Genomic DNA, 22973 nt, shown 5'->3' with positions numbered 1-22973 from the left:
CACTGGGGCCGACTGCAGGGCAGAGAGGAGGCAGAGAAATCCCAAGTGGGGAAGCCTGATAAATAATGGCCAAAGGAAGAGCTGCAGGAGGGGGCAGTCTCCATTCAGAGGAAGGAGAACACTGAGGGACTGTGGCGGGGATGGGACTGCAGCAGGAGTGAGGGTGGCTTGGGTGCCGGGTTGGAAGGGCCGGGCCTGGCTCTCCTGTTCAGTGAGCTCACACAGGGTGGAGCAGTGCTCAAGGAGGAAGGGCCTGGCTTTTTGGGGTTCAGCAAACTGGGTTCCAGGCCTGCTGGGGCACACCCAGTTCTGTGACCTGGGCAAGCCCTTTCCCTCGTCTGAGTTTCAGTTTCCTCATCTCCTGAGCAGAGAGAGTAAAAGCACGCCTTTTGCCATGCACCGGGGGTTACACGCCCCGCGTTTGGCACTGCACCTAACAGGCACACCTGGTTGTGCAATGCGGGCGTCTAAAAGCCGCTGAGCAGCGAAACCGTAAACACCCACAGGGCGCTCCCGAGCCGACGCTCTGACCCACCCACCGGCGGGCGGCGCCCCGGGATGGGAGGTGGCTGCGCCCCAGGCCTCTGCGCGCTGACCCTTGCCTCCCGCGCGACACTCGCTTGAGGGGCGCCCCCATCCACGGCAAGGCTCAGGGGAGCCGCGGGGCAGCCATGGCGGAGCCCGAGGCCGCGGCCGAGGAGCTGGACGCCCTCATCGACCACCTGGACTACCTACCCGGCCACTTCCACCTGGAGATGCAGCTGAACTTCGAGCCGCGCTCGCCGGCCTCGCTCCACGCCCGGGACCTGAAGCTGCAGCGGGACGGCCTGCGGCAGGAGCTGGTGCTGGCGGCTGCCCCGCAGCGCCCCGCCGTGCGCCACCTCCTGGGCGCCTTCGCCTTCTACCTGGAGGAGCTGGACGAGGCCCGCGAGAGCTTCCTCCAGGTGGCCCGCGAGGACCCGGGCAACCTCAACGCCTGGGCCAATCTGACGCACGTGTACGGGCGGCTGGGGCAGGAGGAAGAGGCGGAGGCGTGCGCCGGGCGGCTGGCCGGCCTCATGGGCCTGGCGGGGGACCGCGGGGCCGCCGGGGACACCCCGCTCCGCGCCGCGCGCTGCCTGGCCGAGCAGGGCTACGCGCATGGCTTCGACGTGAGCTGCGCCAGCCCAGAGGAGCGGGCGCGGGTGCTGGAGGCCGGCATCGAGCTCTACGACAAGGCGCTGGGCCACGGGCAGCAGGTGGGTGACCCCTCCCCAGGCTGGGAGGGCTGGGGTCGCGGCCCCTAATGTCTGCAGGGATGCCCCCGGCCTCCAGATTCTCACCGAACCCTGGCCCTTTGGCTTCCAGAATACCGTTCCAGCGTGCCCCTCCCACCTTGAGTCCGAGACCAGGCTTGTAGATTTTCTCTGCTGGACTAGGGCGTGGACCCACTTCCCAGCAGGTTAGCTTCTGTAAGTTTCTTTGCTGGCAGTACTGCAAACTCAACACACCAACTCATCCCTCTCATCTTGCTCCTCCCAGCAAGTACCTGTCCCTGCACCTGTCCACACCCACCTAAGTATAAGGCACAGCTCCACATCCCGCCAGAAACAGGCAGCATTCTTGCCTCCTCTCTCCCCCTCACACACCATAGCCATCCACTCAGACCCCAGATCCTGTCCGCTCCGCCTCCTCATATCTCCAGGGTCTATCCACTCCTCTCCTGCCTCCCCCTGCCAGCCCAGCCTCCATCATTCCCTGCCTGGGTTCCTGCCCTCTGGCCTGACCCTTCTGCCTCCTCCTCCACCCTTGTTGCCACTGTCATGTTGCTCAATCTTGCTGGCCATATCCGTCAGCTGCTTACAACCCCCAGTGACTCCCCACTGCCTGGCAGATAAGTCCCAGGCTCTCCGGTGGGCACTGGAGACCCTCCATGACCTTGCTCTCTGCCGTGTTCCCCCTTCCAGCCAGGCTTTTGCCACCGTCTACTTCCCCTTGTTCCCCGTGGGCCAGGTCTCCTTACAGCCCACCTTGCCACTCTTTCGGCCTCTTTCGGAGGTGCCCTTTGCTCTACCCTTGCCTGGAAGGTTCTCCTCGCTCTCAGGCATCCGCTCCACTGACTTTTCCAGGCTGGGTCAGGCATCTCCCCTGGGCTCCCACAGCACTGCTCACACTGTCCATTTACAAGTCTGTCTCCCCACCTCAACCTTGAGATCTTCAAGAGTGGGGACAACATCTGTCTGGTTTACCACTGTAAAGCCAACACCTGGCCAGCGCCTGGACACAGTGGCACTCAGTAAATGCATCTTGAGTGAATGTATGTGTAGCATAGGGTCCAGAGCTAAATAGACAAATGCTAGGTGTATTAGTTACCCATTGTTGTATGACAAATATCCTCTGAGACTTAGCAGCTTGAAACAATAAGCACTGATTGTCTCAGAGTTTGTGTGCTCAAGAACCCAGGCATGGTTTAGCTGGGTGCCTCTAGGCTGTGGTCTCATCTAAAGGCTTGCTCAGCTGGGGGCGGTGGGGTGGGAGTCTGCTTCCAAGCTCACACTCATGGCTATTGGGAGAATCAGTTCCTCACTGGCTGTTGGCCAGAGGCCTCCCTCAGGTCCTTGCCACAAGGACATCCTATGACTTTTGCTATATTCTCTTCATTAGAAGCAAGTCACTAGGTCTAGCCTACAGGCAGAGAGGGGGGGTTACACAAGAGCACGAATACCAGGCAGTGGGGATCACTGGGGGCCATCCCAAAGGCTGCCTGCATTGGATGACAGACAAATGATGTAGAGGCATTATCCTCTTGTTACAGAAGAGGAAATCACAGTTCAGAGAGGTACCATGACTTTTCCTTGAAGGCACAGCATAGGCAGAGTTGAGCTGATAATGATGACTATTTGTGATAGTTAAATGACAACAAGCCTTCACACATGGGTAGGATGGCTCCATTCACAAAGCCTCTGCACAGCCCCTTGGAGCCTTTTCCACCAAAGCTTATGGCTCCGCCATAAGAGGAAATGTGGAGTCAAGACCTCAGGGAGTGCTGGGTGGGAGGCACAGACTTGACTTAAGGGGAGCAGGGCCAGGTGGAGGTTAAGACGGTAGACTCTGGGTCAGACAGTCCAAGTCCAAATCCCAATTCCCCATGCTCTCCCCTCCGACTAGTCTGTAGCATGACTGAGCCTCCCTTTCTATGAAATGGGGATAATAATGGTGCTTGTATCCTAGGATTCCTCATCCGTAAAATGAGGAACAGAGCCTGCACAGAAACAGCAAGATCACAGACGACCCCTGCCTCTCCTGACCTGGGAGAGCCTCCTCCCCCCAAGACTGTGTGCAGCTGTGGCTATCCCCTGGGGCCGAAAGGAACCCAGGTCTCCTGTTTTAGAGCCTGAGCACAAGGCCCTGAATGCCAGCCGCCCTCAGTGGAAGGCGTGGCCAGCTTGGTGTATGTTGAGTATGGTCACAGTCTCAGAGCAGGGCCTGAAAAGCCCTGGACTGGGAGCCAGGAGTCCTGGGTTCTCATCTCAGCTGCAACCACCCACGGTGGGGCCTTCTCCTGTCTGGGTGGTGGTTTCCTCATCTGTGAAAGGGAGGGAGGGGGGACTGGATGGTCTCTGAGGTCCCTTCCTGCTCTCAGGAGAAGGCTTCCTGGAGGAGGTGAGCAGGGAGGCAAAGTTTTGGGCGTAGGGAAGGAATGGGGGCCGACTCCTCCCTCCCTGCTGCTGGTCTGCCCAGCCACAGTGGGGGCCGCACCGTCCCCTTCAGTGACCGCCCAGAGGAGAGAGTGTCAAGCAGGGCACTGCCCTGTGCTCCAGGGCGGGAGCTGACTGTCTCAGGTGGGAGGTGGCCTGTGCTGAGTCCTTGGGACTGGCCCAGCGGCTGCTCCCCAGGTCTGCACAGAGTGTCTGTGGTCAGAACCTCCCCCCCAGTCCCAGGAGAAAGTGGGGATTTGGAGTTCCCCCATTTCATCATCTGAGGATTAAGAGAGATCATGCTTATAAAGTACCTGGCACAGAGTAGACGCTCAAGAAATAGTCGCAATCAGGATGACAATGATGATTTTGTATAGTTAGAGCAGGAGGCTTGGGTTCAAGCACCCAGGTTGCTTATTATTTTGCTGTGTGACTTTGTACAAGTCACTTTTCATCTCTGGCCTCAGTGTCTGCTTTATAAACATTAAACAATAGTGATTTCTGCCTCAGTTTACTATGATTATCCAATCAAATCATGGGGTAAAAGTGCCCATAAACTGGTAAATTCTGGGCATGTCTGAGACACACATGCTAAGCATCTTAACATTTATTGAGCACCTACTGTGTGCCAGGCCCTATCGTTAAGAACTCCTGCCTTTTAGAAGCTCATGGACAAAGGGAAGGGCAAACATTAGTTCCTTCAGTAACTAGCCTTCCCTGAGCCCCCTCTCTGAGAGTGGGGGCCAAAGGGGCGTGTCAGAGGTGTGCCTATGACTGGCTGAGGTCACAGGCGTTCATTACATGGCCTGTGCCAGGTGACAATCATCTCTGAGTGCTGTACACTAGAGACCATAGTTTCTGAACCAAAAACGACCCCCCCCAGAGGCTGACAAGGGAAGTGCACTTCGAGGACATCAGGACCCGTGTTGGAGTCAGCAGGGACCTGGCAAGTCCAGGTCCTGGGGATAGAGTGACAGTAACTGAACTTCAGAGAGGACACACTTCCTTTCAGCACAAGTGACTGAGGGAGGCTTCTGGAAGAGGCAGTAGTGTACTGGCAGGAATGAAAGGAGGGCAATCCCGGCTGGGGCGTGGTATGTGCAAAGGTCCTGTGGTGGGGACTTTAGTGACAACTGAACTGGAGCAGGGGATGAGACCTGAAAAGAGGGCAGCCAGAAGCTTCATGGGGAAAAGCACGTGGTGGCCCTGAGGAACTGCTGATGTGATCTCTGAGGTCTGGTTCCTGCCCTCCTCTCAGCCGCATTTCCTCTTACTTCCCTTGAACCTTACTTCCCAGGGACTCTAAACTTCTCATACTTCTCCAGACATGCTGTGCTGTTTCACAGCTGCCTGTGCAGGAACTGTTCCCTCTGCCTAGAAAGCAAACTCCATCCATCAAAACCCAGCTCAAATGTCACCTCCCCCTTGAAAACCTTCCTTCTTCATATAATGCCCACCTTCACACAGTAATATTCATGAACGCTCTTCTCCGGGTGCCTTGTGGACTTCATCTTAGTCCTTACAAGAACCCCCTGATCCCATTTTACAGATGTGGGAACTGAGGCAGAGCAAGGCTAAGTAACCTGCCCAAGACCACAGAGCTAGGAAGTGGCAGTTGAGTTTATGCCACTCTGACTCCAAAGCCTTTGCTCTTTCTGGAGAGGTGGGAGAACTGGGGTGCAATAAGTGTGATGCAGATGGCTGGCAGGTTGGGGAGGGGAGCCCCCCACACCGGCCATCTCCTGGAAATCTAGGGTGGAAGTGTGGAGAAGTAGAGAGAGGGTTGCCGTGTATCGGGGGTGGTGGGGGGATAGGAAGGACGAGGGCAGAGGTGAAGTCAGCATGGGGTCAGAGAAGGAGGAGTGGGGAGAGTGGAGCAGCCGCTGAGGGACCTCGCGTTGAGAGGGTCGCCACCCACAGGAGCACAGCTGGGGGCGGGCGGCCAGGAGTCTGACCCACCCGGTGCTGCAGCTCCAGGAGATTTTCCATCCTGAGGGGGCTGGGACTGTCCCAGGCAGGGAGGAGCCCCCGGAGCTCAAAGAATGAACAGCAGCCAAAGAACCAATGACGGCTGCTCCTCTGCTAACTAAAATTACAAGAGAAAACATTACAAAAGTTAGTAATTCAGCCCATAATCCAAAAATAAGCAGCGTGTCTGTGTCCGAGTGGATGAGTGTCTGTGCCTTCCCTCTCAGCCCTTCGTTCCCTCCCTTTCCTCGTCCTCAAGTTGCAAAAATATGATGAGGCAGATTGCTTTATCCGTCATTCCTCCCCACCCCCATCACCTCTCCACACATGCTCACAGATGGATTCTTGGTGGAGCCTCCAGGCTGAGTGGGTATTAGGAGCAAACACTTTGCAGCTAGACACACTCGGTTAAAATTCTGCCTCCATCACCAGGTGGCTACGGACAAGTCACTTCACATCTCTCTGAGCCTCAGTTTCCTCATCTGCAAGGTGGGATTCTAACATCACCTCGCAGGGTTGCTGTGAGGATTAGGCGAGAGACCGTGAAGGGCTCCAGGCAGAGTGTAGATCATGTGGGGGCCCAGCCCCTCACCTTGCGCACCCTCTGGCCGCCACAGCCCTCAGCTTTGCTCTATAACAGTGGTTTCTGTCTTGCCCCCTAGAGGGTGAGCCCTCTGTCTTGGGCGACCCTCTATCTCTACCTACCACCCCGTGTCTGGAACGGGGTTGGACACCCAAGAGGGGTTTGTGACTGTTGCTAAATTTAATTTGGTTTTTTAGTCTTAAAATCCCCATTATTTTTCTAAAATAAAGTAACTCGAACTTATATTTCTCTAAAAAAGTAATATCTCTGTCCCAAGCTAACTCAATCATTTGAGTTTCTTCCCCTTTTCCCGGAATATCGTGTGGCTTCACACACACACACGTACCTGCACACACACACGCACAGGTACACACACATGCAGATCCTTCACCCCTGCTCCTGGCCCAGAGCAGGCTCAGGGTGGTAACAGGAAACACCACCACGGCGGGTGCCATTGATCCAGGCTGTACGCCAGGCACGGAGCTCAGAATGTTACGTTCATTAGCACATTTGATTTTTATTCAAACCTCACAGACACACTGCCACTGGTATTGTGATTTCCTGTTGCACAGAGGACAGAACAGGCCCAGGGAGGACTCACCCCAGGTGACCGGGTGCACACGGGCCATCCAGGTTTCACCTGGCCTGCTGGGGCGGGCGGGGATGGACCCAGTGCTGGTAGGCCCAGCAGCCGGCCTCACAGACAAACAAAGGTGCAGGCATTCCACACAGTTGCCTGGCAGGAAGGACCGACGCGCACGCGCGCGCGCGCGCACACACACACACACACACACCTGTGCCACCAGCGGGGAGGCCAGCCCCAGGACCTGGGAATTCCTCCCAACAGCTCTCCGCCTCCCACATGCCCCCCTCTCTCCCTCAGCCTCCGTTTCTCCCTCTCCCCTTCGTCCCCCAACACCAGACCCTGACAACTCGGGCGCACGGTGCAGGCAGATGTGCTGCTGGGACCGAGGTCAGAGCGTTGGTGTGGGAATCTGCAGGCTGCAGGGACGCCCTGGGTGACCTGGGCTGGCTGTGTAACCTCTCTGAGGGTCCATGTCTCCCTCTGTGAAATGCGGACAGTGGTACCAGCCTGGCAGGGGTGTGGGAGGAGGAACTGGGGTCACGGAGGGAAGACCCAGCCCCAGCGAGGTTTGATGGACACGTCCTTCTCATCCTCATCCCCTGATGGGGCTGCCAGGACTCCTAAGTGAGCCCCCGCCCTCCTTCTGCTTCCTCCCGCTTCCTCCTGCCCCTTCCTGAGCTCGCCCTCAGCCCAGCTCAGCCCAGAACCAACTTTGGGAAAAGAACAATGACATCGGGGAAGACCCCACTTGGAGCCAGGGGTCAGGATTTGGGTTCCTGCCTCAGCCCTGCCCCGACTGGCTGTGGGACAGTGGGCAAGTCCTCTGTGGACGGTGGGCATTTCCTCCTCTGTCACTGGACTAAGGTGGTGGCCAGGGTGATTTCAGGGACAAGAAGGACTTTGATAGTAGAGAAGTGGGGGAAGGAATGAACCTCCTGGCAGAAGAAAACACATAAACACACAGAGGGAGGTAGGAAACCACAGCTTGGGGAATGTCAGGCATGGTGTTTTGAGGACTTTAGAGTTGATCTCCAACTTTTGAGATCATGGGCAGGGTTTCTCCTCCCATGGTGCTTGCAAACACACACACACACACAACTCTGCAAATCTGAGTGGTTTGATTTGGATGACGCTGGATGATGAGCTAGGGACTGTGCACTTGTGTGCTTTTCATAGATTATCTCACTTGCTCCTCCTAGAAATGCTGGTGAATCAGAACTGTTATTAACCCCATTCTACAGATGAGCAAACTGAGGCTCAGAGAGCTGTAGCAACTTGCTCAAGGGCACACAGCCATGAGTGGCTGGCTGGAACTGAACTCAGTTCTCTCCGACATAAAGCCCAGGCTGAGGGACAGCTTTCCTGATACTCTAGCCCCAGCCTTCTGATGGCCTCGGTGCTGCTCACATTTGCATAACAGCACCTTCTCAATTTGCTGCTGGCTTCTTTCCCTCCACACCTGGCAATTTTGGGAACTGGGTCTCCCCTCCTTATTGATACAGGACCCCAGAGCCAAAGTTGCCTGTAGCATCATCTGACCCAACTGCCTTCTTTACAGGAGGAAAGATAGAGTGTGTTAAGGGTGCACACAGCCTGGACCCATGGGAGGGGCTGAAAAAATGCAGGACTTCTTCAGACCTACCCAGTGCCAGAGCTGGATTTGTACCCAGGACTGGACAGGGTCCCTTTTCTCTAGGGACCATGGAATAGAGAAGTGGCTCTACTCAGTCCTGCGAGTCTGTGGAACCAGTGCAAAGCAAAGCTGGCTCACAGAGTCTGCGTCTGCGTGACAGATCTAGGACCAGAAAGGGGGTGACAATGGGGAGCTGCAGTCGATCTGCCCCACTCTTAACATCCACAAAGACCATGCAGGGAACCCAGCCAGGGCTGAATAGGTGACTCACCTCCATGGCACAGCACCCATCCCCCCAATCCCCTCTGCGCAGTCGCACTGATCACTCCCACCCATGTGCCTGTGACACAGGCAAACCCAGTGGATCATCCCTGCTTATAGATGCGGAAGCTGAGGCCCAGGCTGGGCCAGCGGACTTTCACGGAACCCTGGGGGAGGTAGAGGCAGGGGTGGGACTCCAATCTCAACCCTCTCTTTACTCCCCACCCCCACCGAGGCAGGAGCTGGATGAGGAGAAACCCCTGCCCAGCCTCTCTGGGGCAGACCCCCAGGGGTGCCAGGCCAGCCAGGTGGGCTGGGGCTGGGTCTCCGCGTGCAGAGCCCGAGGCTGCTCTGTGTCATCACAGAGGACATTCCAGTTGAGCAGGAAGAGCATAGTCCTGAGGCCTGCCACCTGGTGACTTTTATTTCTGCAGCGTCAGCCTTCACAGACAGGGTCAGCCTGATGAGGTGGAAAGAACAGGGACCCTGGAGGGAGGCAGATCTGAACTTGAATCCTGGCACCTCCCCCTGGGCTGTGGGGCTGGCCGGGCGGCTTTTCTCTTAGCCTCTGTTTCCTCGCCTGTAAAAGAAGGAGGATGCATTACACCTTCTCAGGCTGCTGTGTGGGTGGATTCAGTGCCACGATGCACGAAAGTGCCCAGTGGGCAGTTGATGGTTGAGAAATGTTCATTCTCTTTCCTCCTTCTCATCCCCCCTCCCCTGAAAGGGAATCAGTCAGCTCTCAGGAACTGACTCTGAAACACAGAATACAACGTCCACAGGGGCAATGTTCAAACTGCAAGGCAAACATTTTCCTTAAGAACCAATAAGGTCTCTGTATAGCCTATGCAGACACATATAGATTCATAAACCATTAGCATATTGAGATCTTCTGTTGAAATCCTCTAAAATAGCTAAGCCCTGCAACATTTCCTTCTGTGGGGACCACCTTTTGAAGTAAATGGAATAGCCAGCTGAGACCCATCCTTACATCTGCCAAGTTAACACAAACCTGCTCTGTAATGTCTAATCCTAATCCTGATATTCTCTGCAGGTACTGCCAGATCACCCACCTTTGTCAATTTCCCACCCAGCTGTAGCAGCTTGGATCTTCAGGCTTCCAGAGGATCACAGCTGCTGATCCTTTTGCTCATTTAAAAAGAGATGCACTGGCCTGCCATTTTCACCTGGCTCTCTGCAGTGCTAGACTCTAGTGCAGTGGTTCCATCAAATTCCCAGGTGCTGCTGATGCTGCTGGTCGGGGGACCCCACTTCGAGGACCACTCGTCGGGGGTAGTCAGGTGCAGGAACTCTGGGGCTGAGCTGCTGGGTTCCCAGCTCTGCTACCTTCTAGCTATGCCACTCTGGGCCACAGGTGCCTCTTCTGTAAAACTGGGATAATCGTAGTCCCTACCTCCTAGGTAACCCCGGAGTTAACACATGTAAATTATGTGCCTGGTGCATAGTAAGTGCTCAATAAAATGCACTATTATTAGTATAGCTAAAAAAGCAGCATTTCCAGGTTTCAGTCCAGGCTTTCACACTGGCTGTGTGTCTTTGAGGATGTCTTCTCACCTCAGTGTTCCCATCTGTACTAGGGTGGTGATGATAACCCACTCTACGTTCCACGAAGGGCTTTCTGAGGATCATGTGGCATCGGTGTGAGTGCACTTTGTAAATGGTAAGCACTGTACAATCACTTGCAGCAAGGTGTTGTGGGAGTAACATGCACTTGAAGTCAGAGACCTGGCCTGAAATATCAGGTGAAGTAGGCACGTCTCTGCCTCTTTGAGCCTCGGTTTCTCCATCTCTATAATGAGGGAAATACCGGTGAGGGCCTCGGAGGAGCTGGGAGATGTCCTGATAACCCCTTGCCTGAAGTCTGTGCCTCACTCCCACCCTCAGCTAGTATCAGGATCTAACCAGCTACTTAAGGGCAGTGCTGGTGCCTGGGCCTTGCCAGCTTGAAGCCTCGGCGGGCTCACGCTCCGGCCAGTGCCCCCTCATAGACCCCAGAACCCCCAGCTCACGGGGTCCTGATGAGGATGAACAAGAGAAAAGATGGGGTGTCCTGCCAAAGCCCACACGACGAGGCCCTCAGTCAATATTCCTCTCCTGGCAGAGGTCCTGTCAGCCCCTCCCAGGCTGCCTCCAAATATATTGCCTCTGGGAGCCATCAACTCTGGAAGTGAATTCCTTGCAGCCATGAGAGGTTTCACAGCAACTTCATTCTCCAGGAGAGAGGAGGGGAGGGGGCAGTCAGAGGCCTGTTTAATTTAATTTAACATACACTGGCTTGCCAGGTTGCCCCTGGTAACAGCTTCAGCTGCTGCTTCAGTTACAACTAGAAGGATTTTTAAAGAGACAGCCCATTTTAGGACCAGAATTGCACAGCAAAATGAATGGTCTCTCTCTACTAGCTCCATCACAGGGATGGAGGATTGGAACCCAAGCACAGTGAGGCTTCAAACTAGGTCTGTTTATACCATTAACTCCATTCCTGATTCGCAACCCCATAAGCCCTCCTGCAAATGTTACTCTTAAGTGGGATCTGAGGAGGGGCTACATTTGGGATTTGTCATAGAGGTGTCACTCAGCTAGCTACTTCTCTGAAAATCAGTTTTAGTCTTCAAGTAGAAGGGAAGGAGGAGAGTTAACCTTTAGGAGTTGCCCCTGCAATTCAGGCACTCTGCCACCAGGTGGTAGTATTGCTTACTTAGTGCAAACCATCACCAGGCTTGACCTACTCAAGACTATCAGAATGGTGGTGAAACCACTGGGTTTTACATCCTGATACTAACCAGTGTGTGACCCTGAGCAAGCTGCTTCACCTCTGTGGTCTCAGTGTTCTCAGAGACATAATACCTTGATCAAGGTAGTAATACCTTGATCAAGGTAACTGAGTGCTGTGGACAAGGCTTCGGGCTAGGACTATGAAGGCATGAGTTTATATCCCAACTCTGTCATGTACTAACTGTGTGATTTGGACACAAAACTTAATTTCTTGCATCTTGAATACCAAACAAGAAAGTGGCTATGAACCAGGGAGAGCCCTGAGGACAACACACTGCTCTTCAACACTGGGGACCTGTGGACCCCACAGGGCATGTGAGGCCCTAGGAGCACAGTGGGGGGTGGAGAGGTGGAGAGTGGGGTGAGGCAGGATAGCCCCGGACTCCAGAGCCTGAGACCTCGATGCCCCACCCAGAACTGAAATAGGGCAAAGCAGCCTCCTAGACACACTTGACCCTGCACATATCTAATGCAAACCAGGAGAAAGGGGGCAAACGTTTATGGAGATTTATGGGCACAGTCTCCAGGCTGGTCACTGCCTCACAATGCCCCTTTGCAGATAAGGACACAGCCTCTGAAGGGTAACACATCCACCCAGGGTCACCCCCCTCTTGTGGCCAGACCTGTTGGCCACCCGAGCCTCTGCTCTCTGCACTGCAGCCCTCCCCTAGTCTACGATACCTGCTGTCACTTGTGGTCACATCTCCTTGTCAGGAGCCTGAAAGGGGGAGCAAGTTCTGTGTCTCCGCATCATGACTCAGTCTGGCCCATCTCAAAGCAGGCATGGGGCCAGAGGTCACGAGATCACAGCCACAGGCAACCAGGGAGACTGAGGCACACGTGCCTTTGGTCCTTCACACAGACAGGTGCTGACATTATGTCAAGGTCCTGGGCCAGCTTGGCCCACAGTAGGTGCCCCATGAATCTGAGTCCCCTTCCCATGTCCCAGGTCCCGTGCAGGTGTAGCAGGTAAGGTCATCTGGCAGCCCATCCAGCTTTTTGCTTTGGCCAGTGTTCTCCATTGCGCTCTCAAGGATGCCCTTTAATTCTTGGGTCCCGCCGCTCTCCCCTCCAGACAGCCCTGTTCCCAGCCAAGCCCCCGTACATGTATTCCAACCTAAGTAACAGGATAACTCTTCAAGGTGATATGGATGCAAAACCACACCGGATCCTGGCCCTCCCCACCTCTAACCCCTTCTGTGCCTCCCCATTGCCTTGCAGATGACTTCCAGGTCCTGAGCCTGACACTCAGGGGCCCCTCCTGATGTTCCCCTGCTGGCTCGTCCCCTCGCCCCTTACAACTGGGGTTCTAGCCGCTCCGGGCTGCATGCAGCCCCCAACACACCTGCTCGCTCATCTCTGAGGTTTTGCACATGATGTGCCCTCCATCTGATGCCCTCTCTGACCGTATCCACCTGGTTGGTTCCTACTTGTCCCTGAGAACCCTGCTCCAGCAAGTCCTCCTCTAGAAGTCTTGGGGGTCCCCCTGGATCATGTAGGAAACCTCCTCCCATAGCCCCTGGTGTTCCTTTTGCTCTAATTTTGTCTTTGGTCTGGCTTTCCTGCCAGACCTGGCTTGGGTCAGGGTTCAAGACACTCCCCTACAGGCAATCACACTGCTCACTGAGATCTACTCACAGGTCCCCCTTCCTCTCTTCCTCCGAACCATCCAAGGCCACCCCAGAGCAGCCGCAGCCTAACTTGGCAACGTTAGCTCCCGCCACACCCCAGTCATACTCACCGTGCCCCATGCTCCCCAGCTGCCCACTCGTGTCTGTGCTGAGCCCCCCGTCTGGAATGCCCTTGTCCCCCCACCTCACCCTCTCAAATACCACTGCTATTCAAGGCCCACCTTACAGCCCATCCTCTATGAGACCTTCTCAGAGTCTTCTGGCTGGAAGTGGCCTCTTCATCCTGCTGCATTTGTCTGCATCCCCCTCTCAGCCTTGATCAAACCCTGCTTCCTATTATAGTTATTGGTAAGCCAGTGTAATGAGGGGAGCAAGGGCTTTGGAGACTAACAAATGGGGTTCAAATCCCAGCTCTGACACTTGCATGCTGTGTGACCTTGGGCAAGTCATTTTGCCTCTCTGAACTTCAATATGTGCCTCTGTAAAATGAGGATGACACCTACCTCATAGGTTGTTGTGAGATTGAGATGATGAGTGTCAGGATCCTGGCACATGGCAGGCGCTCTTTCAAACCCCATTATTTATGGTCTCCCCAACCGGGTTGTGAGCCCATTTGGGCCAGGGTGCAGGTCCCATTCAGTGCCACAGCTCCATAGCACCCAACACATCATAGTTGGGCCTCACACCATAGATGCCTCACACCATAGAAATGCTGGCTGGACTGAATGCTTCATCCTAGCTGCTGAGGGTGGGGTGGAGGGATAATAGAGGCCCTGAGCTGAGACGGCCCCTGCGGATGGTGGGTGGTGAGTGCAGAATGGAGCCTGGAGATCAACCACAGGAGATGAATGTGGAGGGAGGGGCTGGAGCCTGAGGCAGAGCTGCTGATATGCACTGGGGGTTTTATTGGTTTTCATTAAAATTCCTTCCCAAGGCAGGAGCAGCTACTCCCATAAATAACGTCATAAATATTTTATCTGGTGCCCAAGTCAGTCTAAATGCACAGCAAAGTTGGCAAGAAAAACAATGGGAAAACAGTTCAGGGTGGGGTCCTGGGCTTGAGCTGAACTCACTCACATGCCCAAAGGGGCTTTCTCAGGAAGGTGGATGCTGAGGGATGGCGCCAAAGGGGAGAAGCGGGGGAGAGAGAAGGTGACTGGTGGAGTGTGGGCCCTGCGGCAAGGGTGGATCCAGGGCACAGGTCGGGGAGCCAAGGGGGAGGGGAGCTTAGCCTGGAAGGCAAGACCCCAAGGGGGAGGGGAGCTTAGCCTGGAAGGCAAGACGGGAGGGAAGGAAATGGATGCCACGCCTGCTCTGTGATGGACACCTTGCTCGGGGCATTCACACAGGTCATCTTGTCAAATCCTCTGTGGTCACAGAAGTGAAGTGACTCGCCCAAGGTCACCCAGCCAGCCAGTGGCAGAGCCAGGACTATGACCAAGGGTGTACTTGCTGCTTCTCAGGGTTCAGGGGAAGCATGGGAGTCTATGAACAATGTCCCAAATGCTTCAACAGCAGCAGCACAAGCCATTCTCTGCTTCCCTAGATCCCGAAGGAGGAAAAAAGGGGCTGGTACTTCACCATGGCAACGCTCTTCATCAGGTCAGGCTATGGATTGGGGATGGGATGGTGGGGAGGGACGGGGAGACGTGGGGCCTGGAAGCCAGGGGAGAAATGGCTGAGCCCATCTGCATGGCAAGGGCTCCCCGAGTTCCCCTCCCTGCCCACTGGCCTGGGGAGGACTCGCGGCACCCTGGGGACGGCTGGGAGGGTGCTGACCAGCCGCGTCCCCTTCTCTGCCACAGGTTAGATGGCATCTTCCTGGAGCTGGGCAGCGAGGAGCAGAAGAGGTTGCCGGCCTTCAACCGCACGCTGGCCCTGCTCCGGCAAGTCCTCAAGTCCTCGGAGCCCCACCACCAAGGCAGGACCCGTGGGCACGGGTGGGAGAGGAGCCTCTGCCCCGTCCTCCCTGCACCCGCCACCAGCCCTGCCGGTCTTGTCACTGTCCCCACCTCTAGCACTGTTTCGCTGTCCCTCACCCTCTGTCTCATCCACTCCCTTGTTCACCTCAGGGAGCTTGCACACCTCGCACAGGTGAACGGGCACCTGCAGATCACTCCAGGTGCACGTGTCCAGGCCTGTCTGTGACCGAAAGTGTAAGAGACAGAGTTCTCACCATTGCAGCCTGTTATCCCCATTTTGTGGTGGGGGGAAGGAAGCCTGTTCTGGAGGGGAGTCGAGTCATTTTTCCACAGGGACCAGAACTCCAGAGCTGGGGAGAGCTGGAGTCAGAGAGCGGGGTGTCCCGCGTGACACAGTAAACACAGAACAAGCACTGAAACTGTTCATCCCTCCACTCACACGTCCCTCTCCCCACCATTGTTTCTCTCGGTCCCTGGGTGGCCCACAGTGATTTCATGCCACTTCCCCTCCCTTTGTCTTCCTGGGGGCTAACACCTGGGGTGGCACTGGCCCCCTGCCTCCTCGTGGCTCCCCTCCCTCTCTCCACCCCGCTGCTGCCTGAGACCCCTCTCCCGGCCTCACCCCCAGCTCTGGCCTGGTGCTACCTCGGGATGCTGCTGGAGAGGAAGGACACCTTCTCCATCACCCCCATGGGCGTCCATGACTGCGGGTTTTCAGGGACCGACCCCCTGGACTGCTTTGGCAAGGTATGTGCCCCCGGCCACAGAAGCTCTCCGAACCCGGACTGAGCCTGACACCTCAGCCTCCTCTCCCAGAACCCGCTGCTTCTCTGGGTGTCATCCCCACCTCCCTGCCTTACTCAGGAAGTGCCCTTACTCCAGACCTTTCTCCTTGTCTTCTTGGCCTATGAGTCAGACCCTCTCCATTTCTCCAGGCCTGTCTTCTAAGCTAGTCACGATTTCCCAGATATACCCTCAGGCTTTTCCCCTTCACAGCCCCGGGGAAAAGTGGAAAGAAGACGAGGTTAGCTGGGATCTGGATGCCAGCTCTGCCCATAGGCCCTGTGACCCTAAAACAAGTCACTTCCATCTCCGAACCTCCTTATCTGTTAATTATGTGATCTGTCCACCATCTAAGGATATTGAGAGACTGAAAGGAGGTAGTGGATGAAACTTCACTGTAAACTGTAAAGTGCCGTTCAAGCCTTATTCTTGGCATCTCGTTTCTGTGGCAGTTTCCACACTTAGCTCAGTTTTTGAAGACATTCCTGGAGGCCAGGGACCCTGTGATTTTCATTCCCCTTGCGGTCAGCACGACGCTCTGCCCGGGGCACGTTCCTAGCATTTGCTGGTCAGTAATGAGCAATTTCTTGGTGAGAGATCTTAGTGAGAGCAGAGCATAAACACTGGTTCACGTGTGTTCCGAGAGTTGTGTCCAATTTAACGCACTGCCTTTGCCCCTCCTTGGGAACCTACTCTGTGCCGGGCACAGAGGTGGACAGATGGGGCCCCTGCCCTGTAGGAGTTCACCGTCTCAGGGGCAGCAACAAACACAAGGCAGGCAGCTGTCAGTAACAATATTGGGGTGGTGGTGGGAGAAGTGCTGTGCCCAGCTAGAAACACTGTGTGAGTCTGGGGCAGGTAGAGGCTGATTCTGGCCCCTCCCCCTACCTGCCCCAGGAAAATGGGGGAGCACACAGCGACGTGTCTGAGGAAGAGGGGTTTGCCTGGGGTCTGGAGGGATTCACTGGACATGTCCTGTGAACATGGCAGAGAGCATGGCAGCGAGTCAGGCTCTCAGGAGTTGAGTGCCAGTGAGCTGTGCCCAAAATGTTGGGTCCCACGATGTGGTGGATATGAGGAATAAGATCTTTGGGGTGATATGGCTCTACTGAGAGAAGGGGTTCCAGTTCTGGCAAACAGCCAGACAAATGGTTTGTTCTTACCTCCTCCCTTACCCAGGCCATTGAGATTGCCAAGGACAAACCCCCCATCCTGAATCACCTGGCCAAAATCTTCCACTTCCTTGGAAAGCAGGATATGGCCATTGGTACCTGCAACATGGCCCTGGACATCCTACGAGATCCGGAGCTCAACTGGCAGGCGTACTGCACAAGGGCCAAGGTGAGTCTACCCGCAGCTTCACCCCATCCTGCCATCTAGAATCAGAGTACAAGAGCCAAGACCCTGTGGCCAGAGCCCAGAGGTCAGGGAGCCTTCATGGTGGAAGGGAGCTTAGGTGTCACCAAGGCTCACAGTTTGTGTTCTCTAAGATTGTTGAGTGAGAGAATGAAGGAGCTTCCCACCCACTGCTCATCCCTTCTGCAATGACCTGGCCAACAACCTGCCAGCCTCCTCTTTGATTAGAACCTTAGGCAGTCATACTGACCTGGGTGGAATTCTGGCCTCTCCACTCATCACTGTGGGACTTGGGGCAAGCCACTTACCCCTCCAAACCTCCATTCCCAAATCTGGAAGATACGGATAATAACATCTATCTTAAAAGGTTGTCAGAAGACTAAGTGAAGTAACATCTAAAGCAGGTGCCTGGAGCATGGGAGGTGCTTGTGAAAGGCAGAGGGTATATTGGAGGAAGTCTGATGTCGCAGATCAGAGCTCTGGCTCTCAACACCGCTGGCCTTGGTTCAAATCCCACAGCACCGCTTACACGCTATGGGACTGTAGACAGAATACTCTTGCCCAAAGTCCGAGCCCCAGTTTCTTCTTCTATAGACTGGAGGTGATTGTACCTGCCTCACAGAGTTGTTATGAGAATTAAATTAGACTCTTGTGTAAAACTCAGTACTGACCACATAGTAAGAGTTCATAAGTGGTTGAGCAGTATTATTAGGTATATTTTTAACTGGCTCACTGTCGCTTGAGGCAGTCCACTATGGTCACTGAGCTCTGCAGATTACTCATTTAACTGAGAGCTGCCTGCCTCTGGCTTCCCCCTACTGGTCCCAGATCGGCCCTTTGGAGCCCCTACAGAACCCATCTGCTTGGGGGCAAAGAGCTGGAGCTCTGAGTTCACTTTGCTCCAGGCTGCACAGCCTTCTCCACTACCTTTCATGGGACATGATGGCGAATCTGCTCCCTTGGTCTTGGTCTGTATGACATAATCATTTTGCCAGCAGGTACTAGACAGTCAGTTCCTTCATGGCAGTTGATGTGGTCATTATCAATAGTAGTGATATTACTCATGATTGATAGTAAATAATAACACCTTTCTATAACACTCTGCTTTTCACCCAGCACTTTCATATTCATGGCCTGATTGAATTCTCACACGATCCTGTGAGAGGCCAAACGTGTGTCATTTTACTAATGAGGCAACAGAGAGGCAGTGACCTTCCCAGGGTCCTGCATTCCATTAGTGGGAATCCAAACCTCACTCTCCTCACTCCATCACAGGTTGGCCTGTAGCGTATGCTCGCTGTCTCCCTGTAGCTCCAAAGATCACACTTACTACTCAGATGACCAGACTGGCACCAGGATGGAGGCAGGGGACAGTGAGGAGGAAGGAACAGAAGGGACAGGAACTCATCTGTGTAAAAGCCTTAGTCCCTGCTGTGACCCTAAGGCCCTACCTGGCCCATGACCTTGACCCACCCCGGCTCAGCTCCCTCCCTCCCAGCCACCCTGGGGTCCTTGCAGTTCCTGAGGCACGATCTTGTCTCAGGGCCTCTGCCTAGAATGCTCTTCTCCCAAATATCCAGTTGGCTTCCTCCCTCACTTCCTGGAGGGCTTGAAGAAAAGGCAGCTGCTAGCAGCTATCTTCTTGAAAATGTCAGCTTCTCACCAACACTTTGTGTCCTCCTGTCTTGGTTTGTTTTTCTTTTTTAGCACTTATCACTCCCTAACATACTATTTGCTGATTTATCATGTTTATTGTCTCTCCCCCCAGTTGAAATACATGCTCCACGAGGGCAGGGAATTTTGTCATTTTGCTCTCTGCTATATATCCTCAGTGCCCGGAATGTAGCAGGCTCTTGATGAATATTTGTTGAAGGAATGATTGAATGAACTGAGCACCTACCATGTGCTAGGTCCTGGCTAGAACATATTCTCTCCATTGTCATGGTAAGTCTCCAAGGAAGATCTTAGTGTACCGATTTTTCAGATGTGGAAAATGAGGCTCACAGAGGTCAAGCTAATAAAGAGGGGGAGGGGCTGGAATTCAGCCAAGTTCAACTGGCTTGAAAGCCAGAGCTTCCCACTCCCACCCCACCCCCACCTCATGAAGCTGTCTTAGAACCAGAGCCCGCCAATGGCTATAAAGCATTAATACCTTCAACGACAATGACCCCCTTTTTCTTACTTCCTCCTTCTCCACCCCTTCCCTACCCCTCCTGAACCTCTAGATTTTCTAAATGCTCCAAATAGATGTGGGGGAAAAGGGAGGAAGTGATGATGAAAGTAAGGGTCTGGAATCATTTGTAATTTGATGCTTGTAAGCTGGGGCCACCTGCCATTCTTCCCACACTACTTGCTTACACAGTCTCTCACAAAATCAGTGCTGCCATCCCATCTCAAATAACCCCCTCCCCTAGTCACCTCTATCCCATCACCCTGTTTATTTTTCATAGCACTTGTCACCACTTGAAGTGGTACCATGTACTTATGATCATCTCCCCTACTAGAACGCTCTGCCAGGGCAGGGACCTCCTCTGTCTTATCACCACTGTACCCCAGTACCTAGCACAGTGCCTGGCATATGGTGGGCACTCAATACATATTTGTTGAATGAATGAGTGAATGAATGAATGGCTCTTACTTCATCCAACGCCCTTCGTTGTACAGAGAGGGGTCAGTGTACTAAGGCCCAGAAAGAGGAGTGGCTAGCCCAAGCTGGCATAGGACTAGGACCTCGGACTCCCGAGTTCCAGTCACAGGGGCTTTCCACTGCACCACAGAATCTCCCTGAGTTGCTGTTAAGAAAAAAAAACTTTATTTAGGATAGAAAAGAGGGCAAGGGTCCGTGCTTGGAGCATCTTCCCTGAGCTGACTCTCTGTGGGCAGATCCACGTCAGAGCCTACCTGCATGACCTGGAGCGAAGCAAGATGGGGCTCGGGGGCATGCCTGACAGGAACCACCTGGCCTGCGCCAAGGCGGACCTCGAGGAAGTGGTCAAGGTGTGCCCAGGCCTCAAGACCTACCTGGACATCGGCCAGGTAAGGTAGCCTCTTGGCTAGGGTAGCCAATAGCTGACTAAAAACCTATTCACTCTCTGCCAGGCCAGGCCTGGGCACTGAGGACACAGGGAGGAACGCAGGGCATCCCCAGGCCTGATAACAGTACCTGCCTCCTACTGCATTGGTGAGGATTACAGGAGATGATGCACCTACAGCGTTCAGAACAGGGCCCAGTTCTTTCTAAGCACTCAGAAAGTGTGGGCCATTATTCTGTATCCTTCTGTGCCTTCCGTGCGCACGGAATGACTACCAGAGGTTACAGTATCTTATGTATGAGAACACTGAGGCCCAGAGATTGCCCCGCTCAAGGTTATATGGCCAAGAGCGCTGGGGCTGGAACTGGAATCAGAGTACTGTCTCCTTTGCCAGGAGAGGGGCACCAAAATTTGCGATGAATAATTGTCGAGGGAGGGAGGGTGGGAATGAATGCGTGGAATTTTTAAAACAGCAAGTGTGGGAATGGAATGAACGGGGAGCAGCGACGGCAGGGGAGAAAGGCTCACCCCGAAGCCCCCACCCCAGGTCTACTACTACATGGGCGTGGACGCTGTGCAGGAGCTGCTGGCGGTGGATGAGGCGGCGCTGAACCAGGCGCTGGTCTTCCTGGCCAAGGCCGGCGAGTCGGAGCTGGGCGCCACGCTGCCCGAGCTGCAGGTGTTGCGCGGCAAGTGCCTGCGCATCAAAGGCGAGGAGGCCAACGCGGTGGCCTGCTTCAAGCGCGCCGTGGAGCTGGACGACGCGGGCTCCAGCCGCACCGAGGCCTTCGGCTGCCTGCTCGAGGCCCTGATGGCGCAGTGGAGCCAGGCGCAGCTCAGTGACGGCGAGCTGGGCAGCGAGGTGGACGCGTGGCTGCGCTGCGCCCAGGACAAGTACCCGGCGGCGCGCCTGCGCCAGGAGCTGCAGCGCGTGTGGCGCGGCCACACGGGCGAGGTGCTGGGGCTGGCCCGGGCCTTAGTGGCGCAGGGACGGCCGGCGCTGGTGCGGCTGCTCTTCGACACCATGGCGCGCGAGGGCGAAGGCACTGGCCCACGGCGGGGCCGCCGCGCGTTCTCCTTCGGAGGTCCCTGAGGCCCCGCCCCGTTGAGGCCCCGCCCACAAGTGATTGGACCTGGTCGGGGCGCTGCCCACCGGCTTTCACTGCCGTAAACTGGCGGGTCCTGGGACCCCGTCAGATTCTCTTTCGGGAATTGGAATGGAAACGTTGGGACCCTAGGACGGTTTGACGTGCCCACGGAGGCAAAAGGGCCTGATTCAGCTGGGGCAGACGCGAGGGGCCGCTGGGAAACTGTCAACTGAAAGACCAAATTGTACAAATATGCAGAAAAAATAATATGGAGCCTCCCAAGAGATACAGAAGATAATTGCCTCCATTTTGGCGGCTTTCTAGTACCCAAGAGCCTGTCTTTGGATTCCGTGAGCCACGCTCTATCCTTATAATAAAGCCCCCTTTACTTAGGTTGACTGGAGTAGGTCTCAGGTCCTGCCTCCAGAGAAGCCGTGGCTAGAGAAGAGGGCACAGCTGCCAAGGAGCAAGTAAGGGAAGGGCGGTAGTCTACATCTGGCTGCTCAGGGCTCTTTCCTGCCTCTCTAGCAGCCTTCCAGCAGCCCTCATCCTTGGCCAGCTTGGTCTGAAAGGCCCTCAAACTCCCTGAAATAAAGCCCATCAGTAGTACCTTTGCTTGACTTCTCTGTTCTTGGGGGGAAAGTAGGGGCCCCACCCACGGAAGTGCCAACTGCCCCCAACCTCAAACCTTCTACAAAAGAGTGAAGAAAATCTTGGAATTTTACACTCTTGGAATCATAGTCATAGAATCTTAGACGTGGAATTTTATTGTCAAAGACTTAGGCTCTGATTGCCAGCAAATCTTAGAACGGCCAAGCTGGATTCTTGTGGTCCTACTTACTTACAAGAGCTAATTTAACCTAAAATTCCAGATCAAGTTCTTTCCAGACTGCAAGAATGCTGGTTGTACGTAACTGCAATGGCAAGACCCCCCTTAATGGTGTGTGATTTATTTTGCACTTTTCCCCTTTTTAAAAAAAAAGTTATACTCACTGCTTTGTTTATTTTCCTGATGCTCAGACTGTACCAAGGATAGGCCAGCACCCCTGCATCGCTTCTCATGTCCCCAGTGACAGATGGAGAACAGACCGAAAAGTGCAATCCCTAGAGATCACGCACCCCGATCTCTCTTTGTGCACATAGGAAGACTGAGAGCCCTGGAAGGGAAGTAGCTTGCTCAAAGTCACACTTCCTAGCCTCCTCACCCCTCCAACTTACTCTCAGCATTTTTCAGGTTTGGAAAAATACGAATAAACCGATAACACTAAAGTATTAAGTGTTTATGTGTTAAGGGTTTATGTGTCACCTGTCACCTGGGGCACTCTGATATCCATTGGGATAATGCTGTCGTTCCAGGCACCTGTGAAATCCAGACAGTGAGGCCACCCTAAGGCCCCTGAATTCCACCTCAGGGCTCATCATGGCTCACCACTTCAGGTGGTGACTTTCTTTCCCTCCTTCCTTCCTCTCATCTCCATTGCAGGAGAGTGCAGGAGGTGATTGGACAGCAGGCAGCACACACAGCCCTGTCCACTTCTCCCCCATCCCTTCTCCACCCACAGCTGTGACCTGTGACCTTCCCTAGGACAGGAACCCATCTCTCTCTTCTCCTGCTTCCCCAGGCAGACAAACTGAATTCAAGGTGGTTTACTGGCAAAGT

General features: G+C 54.6%; 1 protein-coding gene across 1 annotated transcript; it reads left to right on the top strand.

The window, feature by feature from the left end:
• Positions 1 to 636: 636 nt before the first annotated feature.
• On the top strand, positions 637 to 21913 carry TTC22 (tetratricopeptide repeat domain 22). The gene is made up of 7 exons (XM_057555982.1): positions 637 to 1238; positions 14679 to 14734; positions 14938 to 15053; positions 15683 to 15801; positions 17017 to 17178; positions 20077 to 20229; positions 20773 to 21913. The coding sequence occupies exons 1-7, from the start codon at positions 672 to 674 to the stop codon at positions 21316 to 21318; spliced, it is 1719 nt and encodes a 572-aa protein (XP_057411965.1). The 5' UTR covers positions 637 to 671; the 3' UTR covers positions 21319 to 21913.
• The last annotated feature ends 1060 nt before the right edge of the window (positions 21914 to 22973 follow it).

Source organism: Balaenoptera acutorostrata, chromosome 1 (genome assembly GCF_949987535.1).
Source record: "Balaenoptera acutorostrata chromosome 1, mBalAcu1.1, whole genome shotgun sequence".
Taxonomy (NCBI): domain Eukaryota; kingdom Metazoa; phylum Chordata; class Mammalia; order Artiodactyla; family Balaenopteridae; genus Balaenoptera; species Balaenoptera acutorostrata.
The sequence above is the reverse complement of the archived record's forward strand: the minus strand, read 5'-3'. Positions and strand labels throughout refer to the sequence as shown.

What these genes read in the sequence shown, in the direction of transcription:
- TTC22 (XM_057555982.1), top strand. Translation starts at nt 672, where the DNA reads ATGGCGGAGCCCGAGGCCGCGGCCGAGGAGCTGGACGCCCTCATCGAC. An exon ending in ATGGCAACGCTCTTCATCAG is followed by an intron (nt 14,735 to 14,937) that starts GTCAGGCTATGG and finishes TCTCTGCCACAG; the next exon opens with GTTAGATGGCATCTTCCTGG. An exon ending in CTCGGAGCCCCACCACCAAG is followed by an intron (nt 15,054 to 15,682) that starts GCAGGACCCGTG and finishes CCTCACCCCCAG; the next exon opens with CTCTGGCCTGGTGCTACCTC.